Source organism: Trachypithecus francoisi, unplaced genomic scaffold (genome assembly GCF_009764315.1).
Source record: "Trachypithecus francoisi isolate TF-2019V2 unplaced genomic scaffold, Tfra_2.0 Lachesis_group12, whole genome shotgun sequence".
Taxonomy (NCBI): domain Eukaryota; kingdom Metazoa; phylum Chordata; class Mammalia; order Primates; family Cercopithecidae; genus Trachypithecus; species Trachypithecus francoisi.
In genome coordinates, this window is record NW_022681457.1 from 36,098,123 (window position 1) to 36,118,613 (window position 20,491).

Genomic DNA, 20,491 nt, shown 5'->3' on the forward strand with positions numbered 1-20,491 from the left:
TTCTTTGCTTGGATATCTGAGGACCCTGCAAAACTCAACAAGTTCAAAATTGAACTTAACATTTTTTTTGTCCTCATGATTCTGTTTCTTCTACTATGTATCCTTTATTCAATCAGTCACTTAATGGTATTACCATCCACTTGGTCACTTAGGTCAGAAATCTTGAATGATGCTTGATTACCTTTTCCTCCTTAACTTCTCCTCCCAGCACACATCCTATCCATTCAATCAAAAAGTCTTCTTTATTTTGTTTAATAAGTACATTTTTAATCCATCCTTTTTTCTATTTTTTACTATTACTATTTTAGTTCAGATCGTCATAATACTTTTTCTAATCCATTTTAATAACCTTATAACTGCCCTTTTTTGTCCTCAGCATTTTAAAATTTTCCAACTGTAGACAGAGATATATTCAAGGTGCAAATAAGGCCATATTATTCCCCAGTCTAAAACCTTTCTCTGATATACTGTCACCCATAAGAAAAAGTCTCAGCTTGATATCATAACATACAGAGACTTTATCGTCTTGTGTACTTCTTGCCTCTTGAACCTCATATCCTCGTACTCCTGTTACATGGGCAATCCCAGATGCCACAACCATCATCATACTCACTAGATCACCAACATTCACTCAGTGTTCACTCTCTGTCATGCATGTTCTAAATACTTCACATATATTAACTTATGAAATCTACATATAACCCTGTGAGCCAGTGTCAATTCACTTAATAGGAATAGTGTAGAACTGCTCATCATCTCTACACATATCATGTTATTTCATGTTTCCAAGACTTTTCTCATGACAGTCCAATCTGCTTTTATATCCTCTCTGTCCTCCCCATGTCACCCCATTCTTTAAATTTATGATTGCCACTTGGTCTTCAAGACTTAGTTTATGGAAGTCTCCTAGTCTTATTGAAGATTTCTAGAAAGTCTTGCCTGACATTCCAGTCTAGCACACACATCCTTTCTTTATATTTTATTTTGTTATATGCACATCTCTATCTCTGTGTTTACCACTTTATACTGAAACACTCTCTCCTCTTACCAAATTGTAAACTTCTTGAGAGCAAGCATTTGGGCCATTAATTCATTGTCTTCCAAAAATTTGGATTCAGTGGATGACTCCTAATAGATGTTCAATATATGCTTGTTGAAATCAATAAGAGAGACAGGAGGAAAATATTTTAGACATAACATTCTTTTCCATGTTCTACTACATGGCATCTGGTGAGATGATATTCTAAGAAATACTAACTACCACTTTTCTGTTGTCTCTGTAACTATTTCTGTAAATATCATAGGTTCCTTATTAACCGCACAATCCTAATATTCAAATAAATAGGCAAAATATTTTAAAGAATGTTCTAAAGCTCTTCTTTCCATGCATTGGAACTGCAAAATTTTATTCTGGCTGGAATGCTTTTCTCCTACCTTTTTGCTTAATCAGTTTGTCCTCATCTTTCAAGTTGAACTTGAAAGACAGTCTCAACTCTCCTGACTCTTCCAGACTGTTGTAAGAGTCACCATTATACACGTTCACATTTTGTACCTTTTATTCCTAGAGCTTGGCTAAATAAAATTTGAGTGAAATCATATTTATATAATTTTTTACACTAGATAGCATTGAATATAAGAGTAAATAATATTTCTACTTCATCCTTCTCTCTCATACCTAGTACCATTCATTCGTGCAACAAAAATTTATTGCCAACCTAACGTGTGACAGACACTGTGCTAGGAACTAAGTTTCTAGTGCTAGGAACAGTAAAACAGATAATATCTCCCTGATTTTAGGAAGTTTGCATTTCTAACTCGAAGACACAGGCAGCAAGCAAGAAAACAAATAGAAAATATGGGTTAACAATAAGAGCTATGAATAAAATAAAAAGGAAATGCAATAGTGAACACAAAATTCAAGGATACTATCTAAAATTGAGTAATCGTGGAAGGGGAAGGCCTCTCTGGGAAGATGTTATTGGAGCTGGCCCCTCATTGGTGCACAATGAATATTTGAAGAAGAAAAGAAAACAGAAAGGAAAGCAGAATGAGAAAAAGAGAAAAAGAAAGGATAGCTAAATAATTTAGTTTGGATGTAAAAATATATTGGCAAAAGCATTCTTCATGCCTGTGGATTCTTCTCTTAAGGTAAAGAACTAGTGACATCTTTACTGGGGCTGCTGATTAAGGTACAAGAATAATGGGTCAAAGGGGATGTGAGTTCCCTCTCTGTGATATAAAATTAGGACATCTTTCATATTTAAGTGATGAGAAGATGTAGCAAGTCAGAAATTTTTGTTGCCTCTGATCTAATAATGAACAGTGTATGGGACCAGGGTGGTCCGGAGGAAGATGATCCATTGAAGGGCAAATGTCCAAAGCCACCCTCTGATTCCACTTTTCAATGCTTCTGGAGAGCGAGTTTTTAACATAATGGGAAGGGGGTATATTAAAATATTGAACAAAGCCTCATATTTATCATTGCTGTGAAAGTTTCATTATTTGGGCCAAGTATAAAACAAGGCCCAGGCTGCTCGTTTGATGACCTGGGCATGTCAGATATGAGGTCAATGAGAATTCCTTCTGTAACTGAGACTAAATCTCCATGTTCTCTACACAGCCATGAACCCAAAGGGCCTCTGGGTCACCAAATCATGGAGATCTTAGTACTGGTATCATTTACCACTAATCTCCATATCTAGTTCTTAAAATATTCTCATAGCAAGAGGTTAGAATCAGCTTTCATTGTTTTTAAGTTAAAATTGTGGGGGACAGATAGACAACCTTATAGGGAGATACATCGTACTTCCCTTCTTAAATAATTGTAAAGCATCTGTTGTATATATGACCATGATGTAGATATTAAACTGTCTTTGTTACAGTCTCTCGGATTGACTTGTCATCTTAAACAAAACCTAGGTTTTAAAATAACTATTAAGAAAGTTGAAAGCAAAGAAGATTTAAGAAGGGGAGAAACACCAAATATAAGAAGTAAAGGAACACAAGCAGACAAATTAAAGGGAAAGGACTGAATTTGGAGAATACACACAGGACTGGAAGAGTGAGGAGCAGGAAATGAAAGAGATTTCAAGCTGGGAGAGGAATCACATTTGCCAAAACCCTCAGGTGCTCCCGTGAATAATACCCTGAAAGCGCAGATCATCATTAGAGCTGCATTAGGCTAATAACATAGCAACCTTCTATTTTGGTAAAATGCTTGGGTGTAGATAGTAAATTCTTAGATATAGGAAAACATTTTATTTAATTAGTAGAAGTTTGATTATCTCTGGAGGTATTCCATTAGTGTGCCTTGGTTATCTGGGTGTATCCATTATCGAGAGTTTGGCTTAACAAGTCCATTTAGTGAGCTCCATTAAGGTTTATTTTTCTGCTTAACTCCTTGTGGCCAAGCATCCAGGAGCTGGGCTTTAGGGGGTTTCGGGTTTCTTTGCATGTAGTTTAGTGGCTTGTCAGAGCAGTTCTAGTCATGGAAAATTTCCCATACGTGGGTGCCTTAGCCCACAGTTAGCAGGAGGTGGGAAATCAGGCGGAGATGCCTTCCAGAGCTGAGGGGGCCTCTTGGCATTTCCCTGGCAGCCTCATGCTTATCATCAGCCAGAACCCAGGCACTCATTAGGCTCTTGATGAAAAGCATTCCAAAGAAAATGCCAGCAAATTGTGCCACTGTGCTGGCAGGAAATGAAAACTGCTCAGAGCAAGTGGAGCCAAGAGAGCTGTTGAAATGAAAGGTAACATCAAGGGTGTGATCACTAACTCACACAGGCACTCAGGATTCAGGATGCAGCTTTCTGCTTCACTGGGGAAAGCATGAGGCCCTCTCGTCTGTCAGCTGATGTCAGTTCTATAGAGGGGCTGAGATAGACTGGAAGGTGGGCTCTGTGAATTAAGCTTTGTTGTGCTTGGGTAAATGCTAGGGGTTTGGGTTGTTTTTATTCCCCCAAGAAGTCTCTCCTAGGAAAAACAGAAATAAGAAAAAGTTTTTGTTTTTGTGTTTTTCCTGGGCCCAAACACTTGAAGACCAAATTAAGTAAAAGGAAGATTCCAAAAACACTATAGGTCCTATTAATGTGGGATCAGAGAGTGTGAAGGGAGGAAAAACAAACAAACAAACAAACAAACAAACAAACCTTAGAATCTGTGAATCTAGCAAGGAACAGATGAAGGGTATTATTATTATTATTATCATTATTTTAGAGACAGGGTCTCACCCAGGTCTAGCCCAGGATAGAGTGCAATGGTGTGATCATAGCTTGCTACAATCTTGAACTCCTGGATTCAAGAGATTTTCCCACCTCAGTCTCCCCAGTAGCTGGCAGTACGGGCAGATGCTACCATGTCCCACTAATTCAAAAAAAATTTTGTTTAGAAATAGGGGTCATGCTATGTTGCCCAGTCAACTCCTGGCCTCAAACAATCCCCTCACCTCAGCCTCACAAAACAACAGGGTGTGACTCAAGGCAGTCGGCCAAATTTTAATTCCAAAGGAATTTTTGGTCTGTAGAACTACTTTTATCCTGAGGTTAAAATGGCCAAAGCAAGAAAAGGAAACGCTCAACAGCAGGCAGTACCAACACACAAGCAAGACACAGGCACACTGAAATCTTCATGAAACTGGATGTGGTAGGTAGAGTAATGCCGCCTCAAAGATGTTCAGTTCCTGTTCACTGGAACTGTAAGCAGGCTACCTCACATGGGGAAAAATCAAGGAGGTAGAGTAATGCCCCCCGCCAAAGATGTTCAGGTCCTGTTCGTTGGAACTGTAAGTAGGCTGCCTTACATAGGGAAGCATCAAGGTTGTTATTTAGCTGACTTTAAGAGATAGATTATCCTGGATTATCCTAGTGGGCTCATTGTAATATGGAAAAGGGGGGCAGAAGCAGAGGTCAGAGTAATATGATATGAGGACTAAGCCAACCATTGCTGGCTTTGAAGCTATAGGAAGGAGGCTACAAGCCAAGGAATGTGGGTGGCCTCTGAAACTTGGAAAAGTCAAGGAAACCAATTATCTCCTAAGGACTCTAGAAAGAAATGCAGTCCTGCTGACACCTTGATTTCAGCTCAGAGAAAACCATGCTGGACTTTTGACCTCCTGAATTATGTTACAATAAATTTGTGTTGTTCAAATCACTATGTTTGTCATAACTGGCCATAGCAGCAATAGAAAATGAATAGACTGGTATTTAGAAGATTCATCTGAAGTTCCAAAAAGGAATTTCCGAGTTCACCTACAATTCTTGGGGCAAAAAGTAAAGTGAAAAAGCAGTGACAAGACCCAAAAGGCACATTGATGTGTTACAACTGTAAGGCATATTACATACATCATCTTAGGTAATTTTTACAACAATCTTACAAGGGTGGATTATCATTTCTAACCTGTAGATGAGGATCTTTTTAAAAAGAAAAACAAATCACATCCTTTAACTAATTAAAATGCTTCATCGGCTCCCCATCTCGCCTACACTACACGAAAATCTGATTTCCTTATCCTCACCTGTAAAGCTCTACATCAGTCATAGTCAAAGTGCAGATTGCTGATGAGCATCACCTGGGACCTTGTTAGAACCGCAACACTCAGCCCCTACTACAGACTTTTTCAATCGTAATCTATTGGGACGGGGTTCGGGAATCAGTTTGAACTTGCACTCCAAGTGATTCTTATACACAGTAAAAAGTTTGAGAAGCACTAGTCCACGTGAAGTACACTTGCCTACCTCTCCCACCAAATCTGATGCCACTCTCATCCCTGCTTGTGAAGCCACACTGGCCGTCTTTCATTCTCTAAACATGGTATGTTTGCTCCCATCTTGGGACTACTACATTATCTATTCTCTCTGCCTATTAGGTGCTTCCCATAGAAATTTGTTTGTTGGCTAATGTCCTTAATGTCGTAAGGTTTCCCTGATTGTGAGCTTACTACGGTCCAAAGAAAGAATGCCAATGGGACTGCCCCCCACGTTATTTCATTATAACTTATGTCTTTGATTTGAGAAAATTGGAGATCCACCAGTCATGAATAGAAAGCTGGAGATGATAAGAAAATGGACACTAGTTTTTAAACTATGTAGATTTAAGTTTTGCTACCAGTTTTAGCAGTTGTAATCACAATGCATTTTTTTTCTCGAAGAATCTTAGCCTTCTTGCCTTTGGAAAAGCTTTTCGTGCTTGTAAACACCATAATTTTTCCACCTCATAATCTTGAATGCACTGTTCATTTAAAGTTTTGGGGGAAGGGAAAATTTGAAAGGAAAGCAAATCTCAGCATATACTCTCTGTATAAGCTAGGTATATGCTTAATTCATGTTAATTACAGATCCTTTGTGATGGATAAGTATTTATGCTTTTTCAATTCCTTACGTTTGCCAGTTTTACAATGAGCTCTGTTGTATTCCACAAATCCTATGGCAAGATCTTTAAGGTTGGCTGTTTTTCTCTTTTGTAAATTCGCTTCATAGATTATTTTTGTAGTGAACACATTAAAACAGTATCGAAGTTTAATTTTATTGAAAAACATTGCATTACTCAGAGGATCGTTTGACATTTTTTATCCTTCACAGTAATAAGCCCCTCGTGTAACTAGTAAACCCTAGAATGTTGGTGGTGTTATAATAGAAAAGTATTTCTCATATAGGACTCCAGGATGGGCATTTCTGCCCACCTGGATGGCTTTCTTCAACCCTCAGAGCCTGGGAGCCTTCTGCATCTAGCCAGCAAATGGGAAGAGTAGAGAAGGCTCACCTGTTTCTTAAGGCACAGATCTGGAGGTTACTTCACTTTTGCTCATATTACCTTCATGAAAATATGTCACAAAGCCACAGTTGGACGCAAGGTACATAGGAAAATGTCACTGGGTGGGCAGTCATTCCCAGTGACAAAATCACCCTGTGAAAGAGGAGTATAGATATTGGCAGGCAGCCAGCTGTCTCTGAAAACCTATGTAAATTATACTAATACTGCAATTCTGAATCAAATGTACTGCTCAATCACAGCAAATCCATCTCTCTTTCCTGATTACTACATGTACTTTTTGCCCTTTCAATCATGCCCTTATTATATACTCCCATAGTACTTAGTATTGCCTTATTTAGAAATTCTCATCATTTTTCTGATATTTGTTCAACTACATTGTAAGCGTCTTAAGGGTAAGACCATAGTCACTTTGTTCACTGCGTCACCAGTACCTGTACCCAGTAGAGTGCCTGACATAGTGCTTCGCATATGGTAGTCTTAAGAAATTGTTTTGAACCGAAGAATGAATGAACTAAATTTCTGTTGCAATACATTATCTCTTATGATTTGTCCTATGTTGTAAGCTACTTCCAATAATTTTTGGATTTGAGAGTAGACTGAATAACTTAAACAAAATTTAGGACTCTTTGTTCGTTGTATCTTTTCATAAAGGGAATGATGCCATTGTCACACTCCTGAAGCATTATAAGAGACCGCAAGATGAATTGCTCTGTAATGAATATTCTCAGCCTGGAGGAGGTACCCTTTTCTTATTCAGTTTTCATTGTTGTATAATATTGTGCCTAAAGGTAAACCTGTGTTTCTGTTACTATCATTCTGGGGCTAGGGAGGAGGGAGTAGCCTATGTCAGATTAGATTTATTTTAAGTAACCTTATGTCTGGGAGAGGCTGAACGTAAAGAAGCCTCCATTTCAGCTATTTTCTAACTTACCAATCTGCAGCTCCTCCAAGTTTAACATTTCCCAGACTGGATGTTTATGAGGCTTGTGCACGACTAGGAAGGCCTGGATAAGCTGAGAGCAGTCGTTTTCCATTTCAGTAATCTATTACTGAATACTCATATCCAGACACAAATCTGCTAGTCTGTTACAACTTGGATTTTCTAAAAAATCTTTTTATGCACTTTCTAAATAAACACTTGCAGTACAATTTCAGTATCCAGAGAAAGATTTGGGCCTGAAGCTATAGTTTTACTTGGTTTCGTCACCTGCTTATTTTTATAATGTTGAACTTTTATGTAGAAAAAACTGATTGCTACTTTCAACTCTATTATATAATTTAATTTCTAGATGGCTCCTATGTGTCTGTTCCATCCCCCTTGGGGAAGATTAAAAGCATGACAAAAGGTACTAATAATCTGGGACAAGTGTTGTATTTCATTACTAAGGATAACAACTCTTGCTTCAAATATAATTTTCAATTTTGTCTTACATATTACAAATGATGACTATTTTACAAGCACAACAAATATATCGACAGACCATTCTTTTCATAATTAACCTTACCCTTTATCTCCTTTCATTGCATGAAGATATAATAACAGTGAAAATTTAACATGACTATTAAAGAAAAATCACATTCTCACAGGACTGTTTAGATGTTTCTGTTTTTTATAAAAATGAATTATAAATATTAATATTTCTTTAAGAAGAATTGGGACTAGAAAACATGTATGAAAAATATATATTATTTTTCAAAATATCCCCAATAAGTAGTATTTTGGGACCTTTTTTAAATGTATACTTCACACAGAAATGAATAACATTGGACCAGAAAAGTAAAAACTTTGATTCAGATGTAAATATATATTTAACTATTTGGAATTTAAAGTCTTTTAACAGTATTTTTTTTTAGTGTTTCCTTAGAATAATTCATAGGCTTATTTCCTGTCATTTAATTGGCATCCCTTTGAGGTTAGTTTATGGATATTTGGCTAAGCCTATTGGAATAGACTGAAGAGAGTTACCAGATCAGAACCTTTATCATAATATGATATGGACTGGACTCCAGGGTTGCCATGTCATGCAGGCAAGCTGGTTGGTGATCAGATCAGGAATAAACCCTTAGCACTGGTAACCAGGAGTGAGTAATCAAGACGTAAAACTAACATGATTTTAATGCAGCGGGGCAGGGATCATTTGGGTTAAGGTTTTAGCATCTTCAAGTAGTCAATTACAGTTGGAAAATTTAAAATTAAATGTTTTTAGGAAATTATGTTTTTAGTTAAACATATATATGCATGTGTATACACATCTACATGTGAGCTTTTCACCTTAAAAAATAAAATGACAATTTCTATTTGCAGAGAAGGCAGATATTCTCCTCCTGAGAGCAGGATTGCCTTCACATTTCCATCTTCAGCTCTCAGAAATTGAGTTCCATGAGATTATTGGCTCAGGTAACTTAAAAAAAAATAAAGGTCTGGTTTCGTTGAATGAGCTCAAGTTAATGTGTGTTTATTTATTTATTTTAAAAAATTGTAGGTTCTTTTGGGAAAGTATATAAAGGACGATGCAGAAATAAAATAGTGGCTATAAAACGGTAAGCAAGCAAATGAAAAAAATTAGCATCCAGGTGGAATTGTGACCTTTGAGAAGCATATGCATGGCAAGCCCCTTGTTTGGATCCATCTGTTTACTGAGAATTTTCTGTTGCTGCCATTTCCAGTTATCGAGCCAATACCTACTGCTCCAAGTCAGATGTGGATATGTTTTGCCGAGAGGTGTCCATTCTCTGCCAGCTCAATCATCCCTGTGTAATTCAGTTTGTGGGCGCTTGCTTGAATGATCCCAGCCAGTTTGCCATTGTCACTCAATACATATCAGGGGGTTCTCTGTTCTCCCTCCTTCATGAGCAGAAAAGGTATGGGTCTTTTGTTCTGATTTATCCTTGGACATACCATTAGAATTTTGGAATTACTCTTGCAATACATCAGAGGCTTTTTCATTGAATGAGCCTTTACCTTTTGAAATCTGAGTGCTGCTAGCAAGTGTGGCATTTTTAATATTGCTAATAATTGTCTTTCAATGAATAGAAATACTCTGTGCTTTCTTAACAGAAATTCAGTTGAAGATAACAAATTTAAGGAATTTAAATTGGAAACTGGAGCTTAAAATAATTAGGCTAAATTTGAAATACTGATAAAGAAGATATATGTAAGCTCAGAATAAAATAAAGTTTTAAAAAAGTGTTCTTGCACAAATCCAATATGAATTCACTTCCTGAGTTTATGCATATAGTAGTTAGAATGTAGTTTCATTCAGTGAATAAAATGGATTTCATTTTACAATATTACAAAGAAATTAAGTATAGTATTATAAATAAATTATAAAACCAAGTATAATATCTTAAACAAGGGATACCGTGTATCTTAACTGATTCATAATTAAGGATTTTCTGAGGTAGGAAAGCTATTTTTTCAGATTTGTTGAATTTCTAGCTTAACCCTCAAGAAAGAAAAAATGGTTAAGATTATACAAAATAACAACTCTCACACATCATTTACTTTTTTGGTATTCGTTTTGACCATTTCGTCTCTATTAAATAATCTATTTTTAAATTGTAGGATTCTTGATTTGCAGTCTAAATTAATTATTGCAGTAGATGTTGCCAAAGGCATGGAGTACCTTCACAACCTGACACAGCCAATTATACATCGTGACTTGAACAGGTATTTTTATCCTAAATAATGAACTCAGAAGGGTATAACTAACTGTGAGTTTAAGACAGATTTCAGTGAAGATACATTTTAGACTTATTGCAGATCAGGGTGCTCTGTGGGTAAGAGGACAGGCTGCCATAAGCTTAGGCGATAGAAAGTTTTGTCATTGTCTTTTAAGGAGTAGAAAGCTATATAACTGCTTCTCAGGGATCTTTTAAATCTATGAAGAATGTTCACAAATATAGTAATATCTGTAAGATGCATCAGCTAACTAGTTCCCAGGTCAGTAAGGTCAGATCAAGCAGTGAGCTAAATGGCTATTAAAAAATGATATGTCTCCTATAAAGGGAAGTGTTGGAGTAGCTCCTGATATAAAATTATCTGAAACGTACTTTGTGCTACCATTTTTGTATTTTTATATTAGTAAATTCAGCTTAACCACAACAGCTTATTTACCTAGTTATCAGGTAAAGAGGATTTCGTGTGAAACAAATATGAAATCAGACTGTTCAGTGGTGGAACCCCAAGATATCTCAAAACTTTTCCTAAATGGTGAAAACTTTCTCTGAGTAAAGTCTTATAGGAAAGGCCAATATACAAAATGGAGCAGTGTTGGGTAAAGGTAAAGTGGGGAGGAGAAAACTCTATTTACTTCCCCTTTCCCACTGCTAAGGAGAGATATTCCTGCGCCACCTCTGTGGAAGCCCAAAGGTGCTGTAGAGACTAGTTGGACAAACACTGATTTAGTTTATGAAGCAAGTTAGATTATTCCATATCAATCACTTTCATTTTATGATAATCAATAAGATTCAGATAAATTGTGTATACAGTCCTTTATAAAAGCTTTACAGTTCTGAAGCTACTAAATATTAATTACTCTAGTCAGTCATTTGGTCAACAACTATTTGAACATCTATGTTTAAAGACTATTTTCAGCACAGTAGAGCTTACAAAGTGGGATGTTCATAGACTACATTTAAGGAGTTTTCACACTCTATGTAGAGAAGAAAAATACTTACCTAAATGTATTTTAGGTAGAAAATAATAAGTTATATACAAGATATAGTACAAAAATTTCAGGAACAAGAATATTAATTGCTTCTGAGGATTCTAACGACAATTCCATGGAAGGGATGACATATGAGCTTGGTCCTGAAAGATGGGTAGAGTTTGGAAGAGCATCCTATAGGCTTATGGAAGACATTAATGAAATCATAGAGATTAGAAATTTAAAGGTATATATAGGAACTATAGTTTCATTTTAGTGTACAGAGTGTATAAATGTATGTAGTGTGTATAATGTATGAAGTGGACAATTGGGAAAAGTATAGAAAAATAAAACAAGAGCACAGACACCAGTGAATGCTATTGCTAAGGTATTTCAGATTTTTTTTCTGTAAGGAGACAATGAAGATGTTTGAGCTGAAAATCACACATCTGGAGCTATATTACTGAAAGATTAATCTGGCATCTGATAAAATATCAACTTGAAGGGAAAGTCAAGAAACTAGTGAGGCAGTTGTTGCAGTAATCTAGATAAGAAGTAATGAAAAGCAGAATTTCACTAGTGGCAGTGGAAATGAAAGGAAGAGGCATGTCAACTTTAAATAACAAAATACAGAGTTTATTCAAGCTCAGAGCTTAAGGATCATTACTCATGAGCATGGATTCAAGTTGTCCTGAATACATACTCCAATTAGCAGTGATTACAAGTTAGTGTCTAAGAAAAAGCAGTTTTTAAGTTGTTTACCAAGAATTTAGATTAAAATAATATAAGCTTGTGATTGGCTATACCTTATTCTTTAATCAAAAATTATAGGAACATAAAGATAATGGGTAACACAGCTAGTCAGGAACAAAATGTCTTTACACTATTGCCCCAGGGGAATGGAGATTGGAGACATGACTAAAGTCCCATGCTCATATCTCTCTGGGCCTGATAAATTTTGTGTTGCTCATACAGCTCAGACTGCCCTCAGCTATTTTTCTCTTCTCAGATAGATATGAAAGATTGGAGAGATAAATCAGATACGTGAGTGGTAGAATCTTAGATATTGAATGTAAACATATATAAGTCTAAATCTATTTATAATTATTTACTAGTTTTCACATAAAAGTCATTTCTTAGTTGTTAGCTATTAGTTCTTTACCTTTCTTAATTTCAAACGAAACATTTACGTTAACAAACATTTAACTGTTTCAGAAACAGATCTAGATGATAAATTAGCATAATATAAACTGATGATTTTGCATTTTAAGAGTATTATCTTTCCATCCCAAACATTTTTGCACATGGTGTTAAAACAAACGAGTAATCATTGCAATAAGTAATCATTGCAAGTTTTCTCTAGCTGTAAATCTTCATTTGTGGGGCCACTATATATTCTGTTGCCCTGTGAGTTATGTGCAAGTTGTTACCACCAGTTGTTGGGCAGGACCAAAAATATAAATGTTGATTAAAATAAAAACAGAACGTTTACTATATAGCCAATATAGGTTTATATCTACAATTTGTGCTGCCTCTAATCTAACCTAAATGCTTAATTGCATCAAAAAGTTTTAAAATTTTATGAAACACCATTTTATAGGTGCCTTCATTATGACAGAGTCCCAAACTATTGTATCAATTATTTGTAGACCATTTTCTATCAATCTTTAATCTGCTAGCAACAGCAAAACTTTGTTTTTCAGATGCGTGCATATGTAGCATTGTACATGGCTCAAAAGAGCCTGGGTCCTTTCCCTCAGAGAGCTTATTGCACTACTTGGCTGTATAAGACATATACCCAGAAAGCAACTCAAGTTCCACTTTATACAGAAAATAACTAAGGGTCAAAATGATGAAATAGTAACTTTCAGAGGATTTCAAATAAGTCAAAGATGAAAGTGGAGTAGAATACTTCTTAGCATATGTGGAGCTAAAGGTAGAGTTTGAAGAACAGGCATTAATCTTTTCTCAGGGTTTTCACAGCATACTAACCTCTGCTTTAGCATAGTACCTAGAAAGTCTCACTCAAAGAAGTAGAGAGAAAGATGCACATCAGAGGTTGGGAAACTCGTACACTTATTTGCATTTGTATTGACATGGTCGGTTTATATTTTTATATTCCCCATTAGCCTGGGCAAGTCAGGGTTTCAAGGTCAGAGACTGCTCTCTTCATCTCACATTTTCTGAACTGAGCATTGTGTCTTACACAGAGAAGATATCTAATTAATATTTTTTAACTGAACCAAATTCTTGTGGCATTTCTATGAATGTCATTTTACAAAGCAATGATGTAATTGGTGTAAGTATGACTACTTGTGTATAGCATCCAACTTGCCCAATAACTTTTATAATTTTAAAGGGAAAAGGGTGTTTGAGCCCACAGGATAGGACACTTTTATATTTGAGTTTGTAGTTGTTGCAATTATTTGAGTGAAAAAAAAAAAGAACTTTATTTTTCCCATGGCAAGCAAAGCCAACTGAGGGTTTTACCTTCCAGTTCTGAAAGTTAATTTTGATCTTCAGTAAATGTCCCTTGGTATCTGCAGGAGATTGGTTCCAGGACCTCTCAAGGATACCAAAGTCTGATCACTGTAGTATTTGCATATTTCCTATGCACATCCTCTCCTGTACTTTAAATCATTGCAAGATTACCTATAATATCTAGTACAATGTAAATGCTATGTAAATAGTTCTTGCACTGTATTGTCTAGGGTATAATGACAAAGGAAAAAGAGTCTATACATCTTCAATACAGACACAATCTTTTAAACATTTTTTTGATCCATGGTTAGTTGAATCAACAGAAGTGAAACCTGTGGATTTAGAGGGCCAAGTATATACACTAAGGAAAAGTTCAAGGAAGGAGTAAGAAAGTAGTTATTTTCAATGGAAATGATGATAATGATAATACCTACCGTTTATTTATCACTATGTGAAAGGAGCTTTGCTAAGCCTTTGTCATGCTTTCATTTAACCACACAACTCTAGGGAATAGTTATTATTATTTCCATTTTACAGACAAGGAAACTGACTAAAGAGACTAAGTCTGTAGTATTCTGTATCTTCTACTGTAACAACAACAGCAAAACCATGTCAGAAGAGAGAGATAGAAGGAGCATATTGATGATATTGAATGGGCATCAGCAATATTTATCAACCTTACTCTCTGTACTTTAATCTTTTAAAAAGTCAATTCCTGTGATCCAAACAGTTTCTCATGTCATCGTCTTATGCTTCTGTGTTCCTGCTTTATTTCTTCTTTCACACTCCATGTTCTGCTGGTGTGGAACAGATGTTGCATAGAAAGCATGCAGATAGGTTTTGTTTGGCCCATAGTGCTTAAATATTTTGCAAATGTTCATAATTCAAGCAGGAATTCACATCTCTAATTTGCTGTAGACCTTACCACCTACCAACTTATATTTGGCCTAATATATACATTCATTTTGTGGCATTGGAGCTTGCTAGTCATTAGTTATAGCTTAAAGGATTTAAAGCTTTTTACTTAATACTAGAAGCTGTGTGTTTTTCTTGGAAAAGTATATTTTTCAAATTGTTTGAGATTGAAGCAGATACATCACTGCAAACATACATGGATCAAATATACGGTATTCTCCTTGTTTAAATACATAGTATTATATATGTTACATTGACACTGTAAGGAATTAAATAGTGATAACCTCCATCACAAGGTGCACATGACATTCACATGAAATATGTATATGAAACCATTTTATAAACTGTGAAGCACCATACAAAATGCATTTTTTATTACTCTTAATCCCTCATTTGTTCCCTTTAATATTGGGGATGGAAAAACACTCCTTAAATATCATATAAAATATGATTTAACACAATTAAAACCACCTTTGCAAATGGTATAACTGAGAAAATTATGACTGAAAGATCTGACTTGACTCCATTTGCTTCTAACCTGCAAGCTGTTCTTGTTCATTCCTGGACATAGTCCAAAATAACTTTGGGAGGAATTTGAAACTAAGACAATAATAGCTCTTTCCCAAAACAAACCTCTTTCCTGCCTGGGGACTAGACTACCTTCACAGGACTAACAAATTAGCCACAAGATTAGAAATAATGGTTTAGGAATCACATAGCTGGAGGCTGCAAGATTCGAAACCTCCCCAAATTGCTTCTGGGGATAACATCACTATTGCAAAACCTAAGATCAGTGCTTGAGGTATTTTGCCGATGCTGTACAGGATGACTCGGCTGGTACCACCCAGACTGATAAACTGGGTCATCTGGTCTCCTGGCCCCAGGAGACTGACTCAGCATCAAGAGGACAGCTTTGACACCCTATGATTTCATCACCAACCCAACCAATCAGTATTCCCCACTTTCAGACCCTACCCACCAAGTTGTCCTTAACAATCCCATCCCCACGTTTTTGAGGAGACTGATTTGAGTAATAATAACACTCTTCTCTCCTGTGCAGCTGGCTGTGCGTGAATTAAACTTTTCTCTATTGCAATTCTCCCCTGTCTTGATAAATCAAATTTATCTAGGCACCGGGCAAGGAGAACCCATTGAAGGGTTACAACAATATTCTCATACGTACAGAGATTTTTTTATATGATATAACTAATTAGTTTGGGGTCTGGATCTGAGAAGGACTCACTGTTTTTGACTGTCAGCTTATTCTGGTGGGTATAAAGGAAAATAATGAGTGATAATTTTAAAATAGCCAACTTTCCAATGACAAATGATAGGTAATTTAAAAAGACAGAGCTGTTATGAGCTAAAAGAATCTTAATTTTGTAGATGACATTTAACTAAAATAGTGAAGATTTTAGGAAGTGCCAAAGAAAAATATTATTGATAGAAAATTATAATAGTTGCTTTTAATTTGATATATGCATTTGCCTCTCAGTTGAATGCAAAATATAAAATTCCTGCATGTAAGAAAACACAAGAATTAAGTAAAATAAACAAATCATTAATTTTCTAATTTTGTGTTCCTGAAATTCCATATGTTCCAGAATCCCTCTCCCAGCTATTTCTTTAACTTGTGACTTCTCTAATAAATGCTTATACAGAAAGAATTTTGCATCCATTGGCAAATATCATCTTCAGGAGACTTCTGAATACCTGTATGCTGACCAATTAATTGATTGTATTACCATACTTATAAAAGTCCTGCAAGAGAACCCATTAAAACTCGTGAAATCCTTGACAGCCCTGTATCTGTGATTCTCTAGTATAAAACCAGTCATCACAAGTGGCATTTTAAATTTTATCCATTCTTTTTACTCATTTGCACTTTAAAAATGTCATTTAATTAAACAATATAAAATACTTACTGAATGCACAATATGATCTAGGGTCTATGCCATGCCCCAGGGATACAGGTGAGAATAACAGATCATAACACTTTTTCTAGCAGAGCTTAGAGCCTAAGGAAGCATTTACAAACTTTCCTGAAGAATCACTTGGGGGCCTTCATTAAAAAAAAAAAAAATTCAAAGGCACTGAAGGGACTGACTCAGAATGTCTTACATTGGGCCTGAGAATCTACACTTTTAAACAAGACTACCAATTAATTCTTATGATCTAGGAGAGGAAACATTGTTCTAGTGCAGTGGTTCTCAACTTTGGCAGCACAGAGTCTCTAAGAGAACTTTAAGAAAATCTCGAAGCTGATTATATCAGAATCTCCAGGCTCGGAGCCCACGTATCATATTTGGAGAGAGAGCACTTCAAGTTAGTCCAATATCTAGGCAAGGCTGAGAATCACATTTTTGTCTGATGTCAATTATTCCTCTTAATCATTTGCCATATAACTTCATTCTTCTCTGCTGACAGAGTAAAGTGGGAATACTAGGGAATCAAGTCACAATGTAACTCCAAATGTTTTTAAAATCATCACCCTGAAGTCAGTCTAATTGTTCATTCATTCATACATATGTGTATCTACTTATTCAGTAATGAATGTCAAAGACAGAGATCCACACACAGAATGGGTCCCAAGATTTGGCAGTTTCCATGGGAGTTGTACTATACAAGGCTCCTCCAGGGAAAATAACTTATAATTTATGAATGGCACTAGAAAGTTCCTTAGGAGTGTAGAGTCTTCACAAGTAGCCAAAGCAGATACAAAAGTTTCAATACCAGACAATTATATTGCGCATGGTTTATGTGAGTACTTTATACCCATATAATACAAAATTATATATAATAGATACACATATAGAGAAGGATTCATATATATGTGTACATATTCTGTACTCTTCTGGGGTTTATAGCCTTGAATACCCACATGAATGGCAGTGTGCACTGCAGTTGTCTGATATTAAAACTTTTATTTCTGTTTTGGCTATCTGTGTAGATTCTACACTCCTGGGAACTTTCTGATATCACCCATGAATTCTAAGTAATTTGCTCCTGAGGAGCCTAGCCCAGATAACACAACTTCCATGGAAACTGCTAGATCTTTGTATCTATTCTGTGCCATAGGTACCATGCTCTTTGGATCTCTGTCTTTTGAATTCACTATTATGTCAATGCACATATAAGTCTACACATTTATATATAAATGCCCATATAAACATATACATTTCCATATGTTCTTGTAATGCTTCCAGGCTTTTAAAACTAGAAGAGAGAAGTCAGCTCCACAGAGGGTGAGTTCAGGGATGATTTTCAAATCTCCTCAGCATGAGAAATAATCACTATTATTGGGAGTACATAGAAGAAAAGTTAATTCATAATATACAATGGATGCCTTAGGGATTAGGACTGCCTGTAGTTCTGAAATGTTTATGTCCAAAATTGTAAGCCGATTTCAGATTTTCAAGTTAAATTTTTTCTTTAAAAAAGCAATCAGCTGCAATCAGACTCAATTTTATTACTGCTTTGAGTAATGAAAAAATTAAATTATGTAATTTATTAATATTTCCAATATGAAATTCAGATTAGTTAGGGTAGTTTATCTGCTGTAATGATAGAGTCCATAATGTATAATGATTCCCAATACAATTGAAATTTGCGTCTTGATTGTGTGGATGAACAAGTTGTTGAGGTGGTCCCTATCCATGATGTTACTCAGGACCTATCTTCAACATGTGACTTCTAGGGTCTCCTTGGGGGTCATCCAAATTCAAGTGAGCATTAATGAGGCAAGACTGTATAAGATGAGAATGACATGTTGTATGGGCCAGGCATTAGCATGGCACACATTTTTTTGTTGTTGTCAGTTTAATTTTATAATATAAATATATCATTTCATCACCTCAGCTAATCCCCAGGGGCATTTACACAATTCATAATGACCAATGTGACTTGACAGTGATACTGAGGGCTTGGCATTGGGTGGTACAGTCAGGTCTGTCTTGGTGGTACTATATGAGGTCCTGGGAAATGTAGTCTAGCTGCGTGCCTAGAAGAAGAGGAAATGAGTTTTAGTTGTCAGCCAGAAGTCTGTGCTACATTGACCCTATGTACACTGTCAATAACAGGTAATAGGAGTTTGAGTAATGGTTATACTTGAGAAGTCTGATCTGGATTTGCATGAATCAGTTATACAAATATAATGTTAGTTGCATACTAAATATTTTTAGTTTATTAATGTATTTTCACAATTTATGAACTAATAACAGTAATTGGGAAATAAATGAAAACTACTTAATAAAACATGCTATATATGAACTAATTTTGAAATAACTCTTCTCATTCACTTTTGTTAATTTAAAAACATGAGAGTAGCTTTGGGAGTGTGAGGACATATGTCTATGAATCAAAATGTGGCCCAAGAAGAAAAACCTGTGACTATGTCCCTGAAGCAAAATATGGCTCAAGAGGAAAAACATGTAACTATATAAATATAATAGTATTAAATAGGCTATATACACTTTAAAACATTAAGTCATAATCTCATGCACTGTATGTCAGCAAACACACATACACATACACACACACACATTTTTTTCTTTAGGAGTAAACGTTAAAATGAAAAGACTATGACCACTGTATTTAGAGAACTTTGTACCACATCCAACAGAAGGGGCTCCTTAACCATTTAGTTCTACAAATTACTCTAATCCTATTTATGAGCTGCACTCAGTTGCTGATGTCCAGTCATAATTTCTGTCCCCATTTCTGACATGCTCAGTTTCCATATGAAGTCAGTCTATCCTCAGCTCCCCGAACCTCCGGAAGAAACAGTGAGTTCCCTCTGACTCAAGTTTCTATCCATTATTTACACAGAGATTCACCATCCCACATTTCCTGGTTTTTCTCTGAGGGTAGATTCATCCCTGCCTCCTCAATTAATGCTCATAGTTTCCAGGGGGCCAACTATGTTCCAAACATTCTCTTGACATTTCATTTTGGTTAAGATTCTCCCTCCCATACCTCACTACTAGAGTGTCCTTTAGTCCTGACTTGTCCTCTTTTTGTCCCCCTGCAGAAATAGCTACAGTTTCCTCCCAGGGCCAGTTAAAATGTTGTTCTTCTCTCATCTGCCTTCATTAGAACGTCTCGTTTAATTTTGGCTGCATTCACTAGTTCTAAAAATAGTGCTCTTACTTAACACCCCATTAAATAAATTCCCTTAGACATATACTCCTTTTAAATGAAAACAGGTGTATTTAAGTCAGAAAACGTCATTCATTTTCCCCACACTGTCATATTGCTTGCATAAACCTGGACAAACTCACCATCTCTCCCAGTAGCTCCCATCAGAACATTTGCCTCATTCAGCCCAGACAGACAAATTCCCCAATCTCACATCTTCTGTATGCCATTTGAAATGCTACACAAGATGATGTGTGCGTGCAAATAAATGATTCTGTGTGTATAACAGCACAGAAAAGTACTAATTTGACCAAAACTAGAAATCCTACGATACCATTTACTTTTTATTTGATATAAAAATAGTGCTACTCCACACTGGAACCTGGCATCAGGATTACTTATTCCAGTGCGTTCTAGTGGTTGAAGTGGTTCACTCTGCAGCCTCTTTCCTTAATATAACACTCACACCCTGCGAATGCCCAAAGCTAGTGTGGCAACTGTACCTTCCCCATAACAATGTCACCTTCCCTCACCCACAGACT

At 36.0% G+C, this 20,491-nt stretch overlaps 1 protein-coding gene across 9 annotated transcripts in view; it reads left to right on the plus strand.

Moving 5' to 3' along the window:
- The window catches only part of TNNI3K (TNNI3 interacting kinase), a 309,994-nt gene that overhangs the window by 118,615 nt on the left and 170,888 nt on the right, over window positions 1–20,491 (plus strand). For 7 of the 9 annotated variants that reach the window (XM_033225301.1, XM_033225303.1, XM_033225302.1 and 4 more), the window contains 7 exons: window positions 6,650–6,847; window positions 7,420–7,506; window positions 8,058–8,114; window positions 9,074–9,166; window positions 9,252–9,309; window positions 9,436–9,630; window positions 10,334–10,438. In XM_033225301.1, the coding sequence (XP_033081192.1) occupies window positions 6,650–6,847; window positions 7,420–7,506; window positions 8,058–8,114; window positions 9,074–9,166; window positions 9,252–9,309; window positions 9,436–9,630; window positions 10,334–10,438 (793 nt within the window). The remainder of the gene's footprint in view (window positions 1–6,649; window positions 6,848–7,419; window positions 7,507–8,057; window positions 8,115–9,073; window positions 9,167–9,251; window positions 9,310–9,435; window positions 9,631–10,333; window positions 10,439–20,491) is intronic. The other 2 variants (XM_033225306.1, XM_033225307.1) reach the window with 1 other exon arrangement.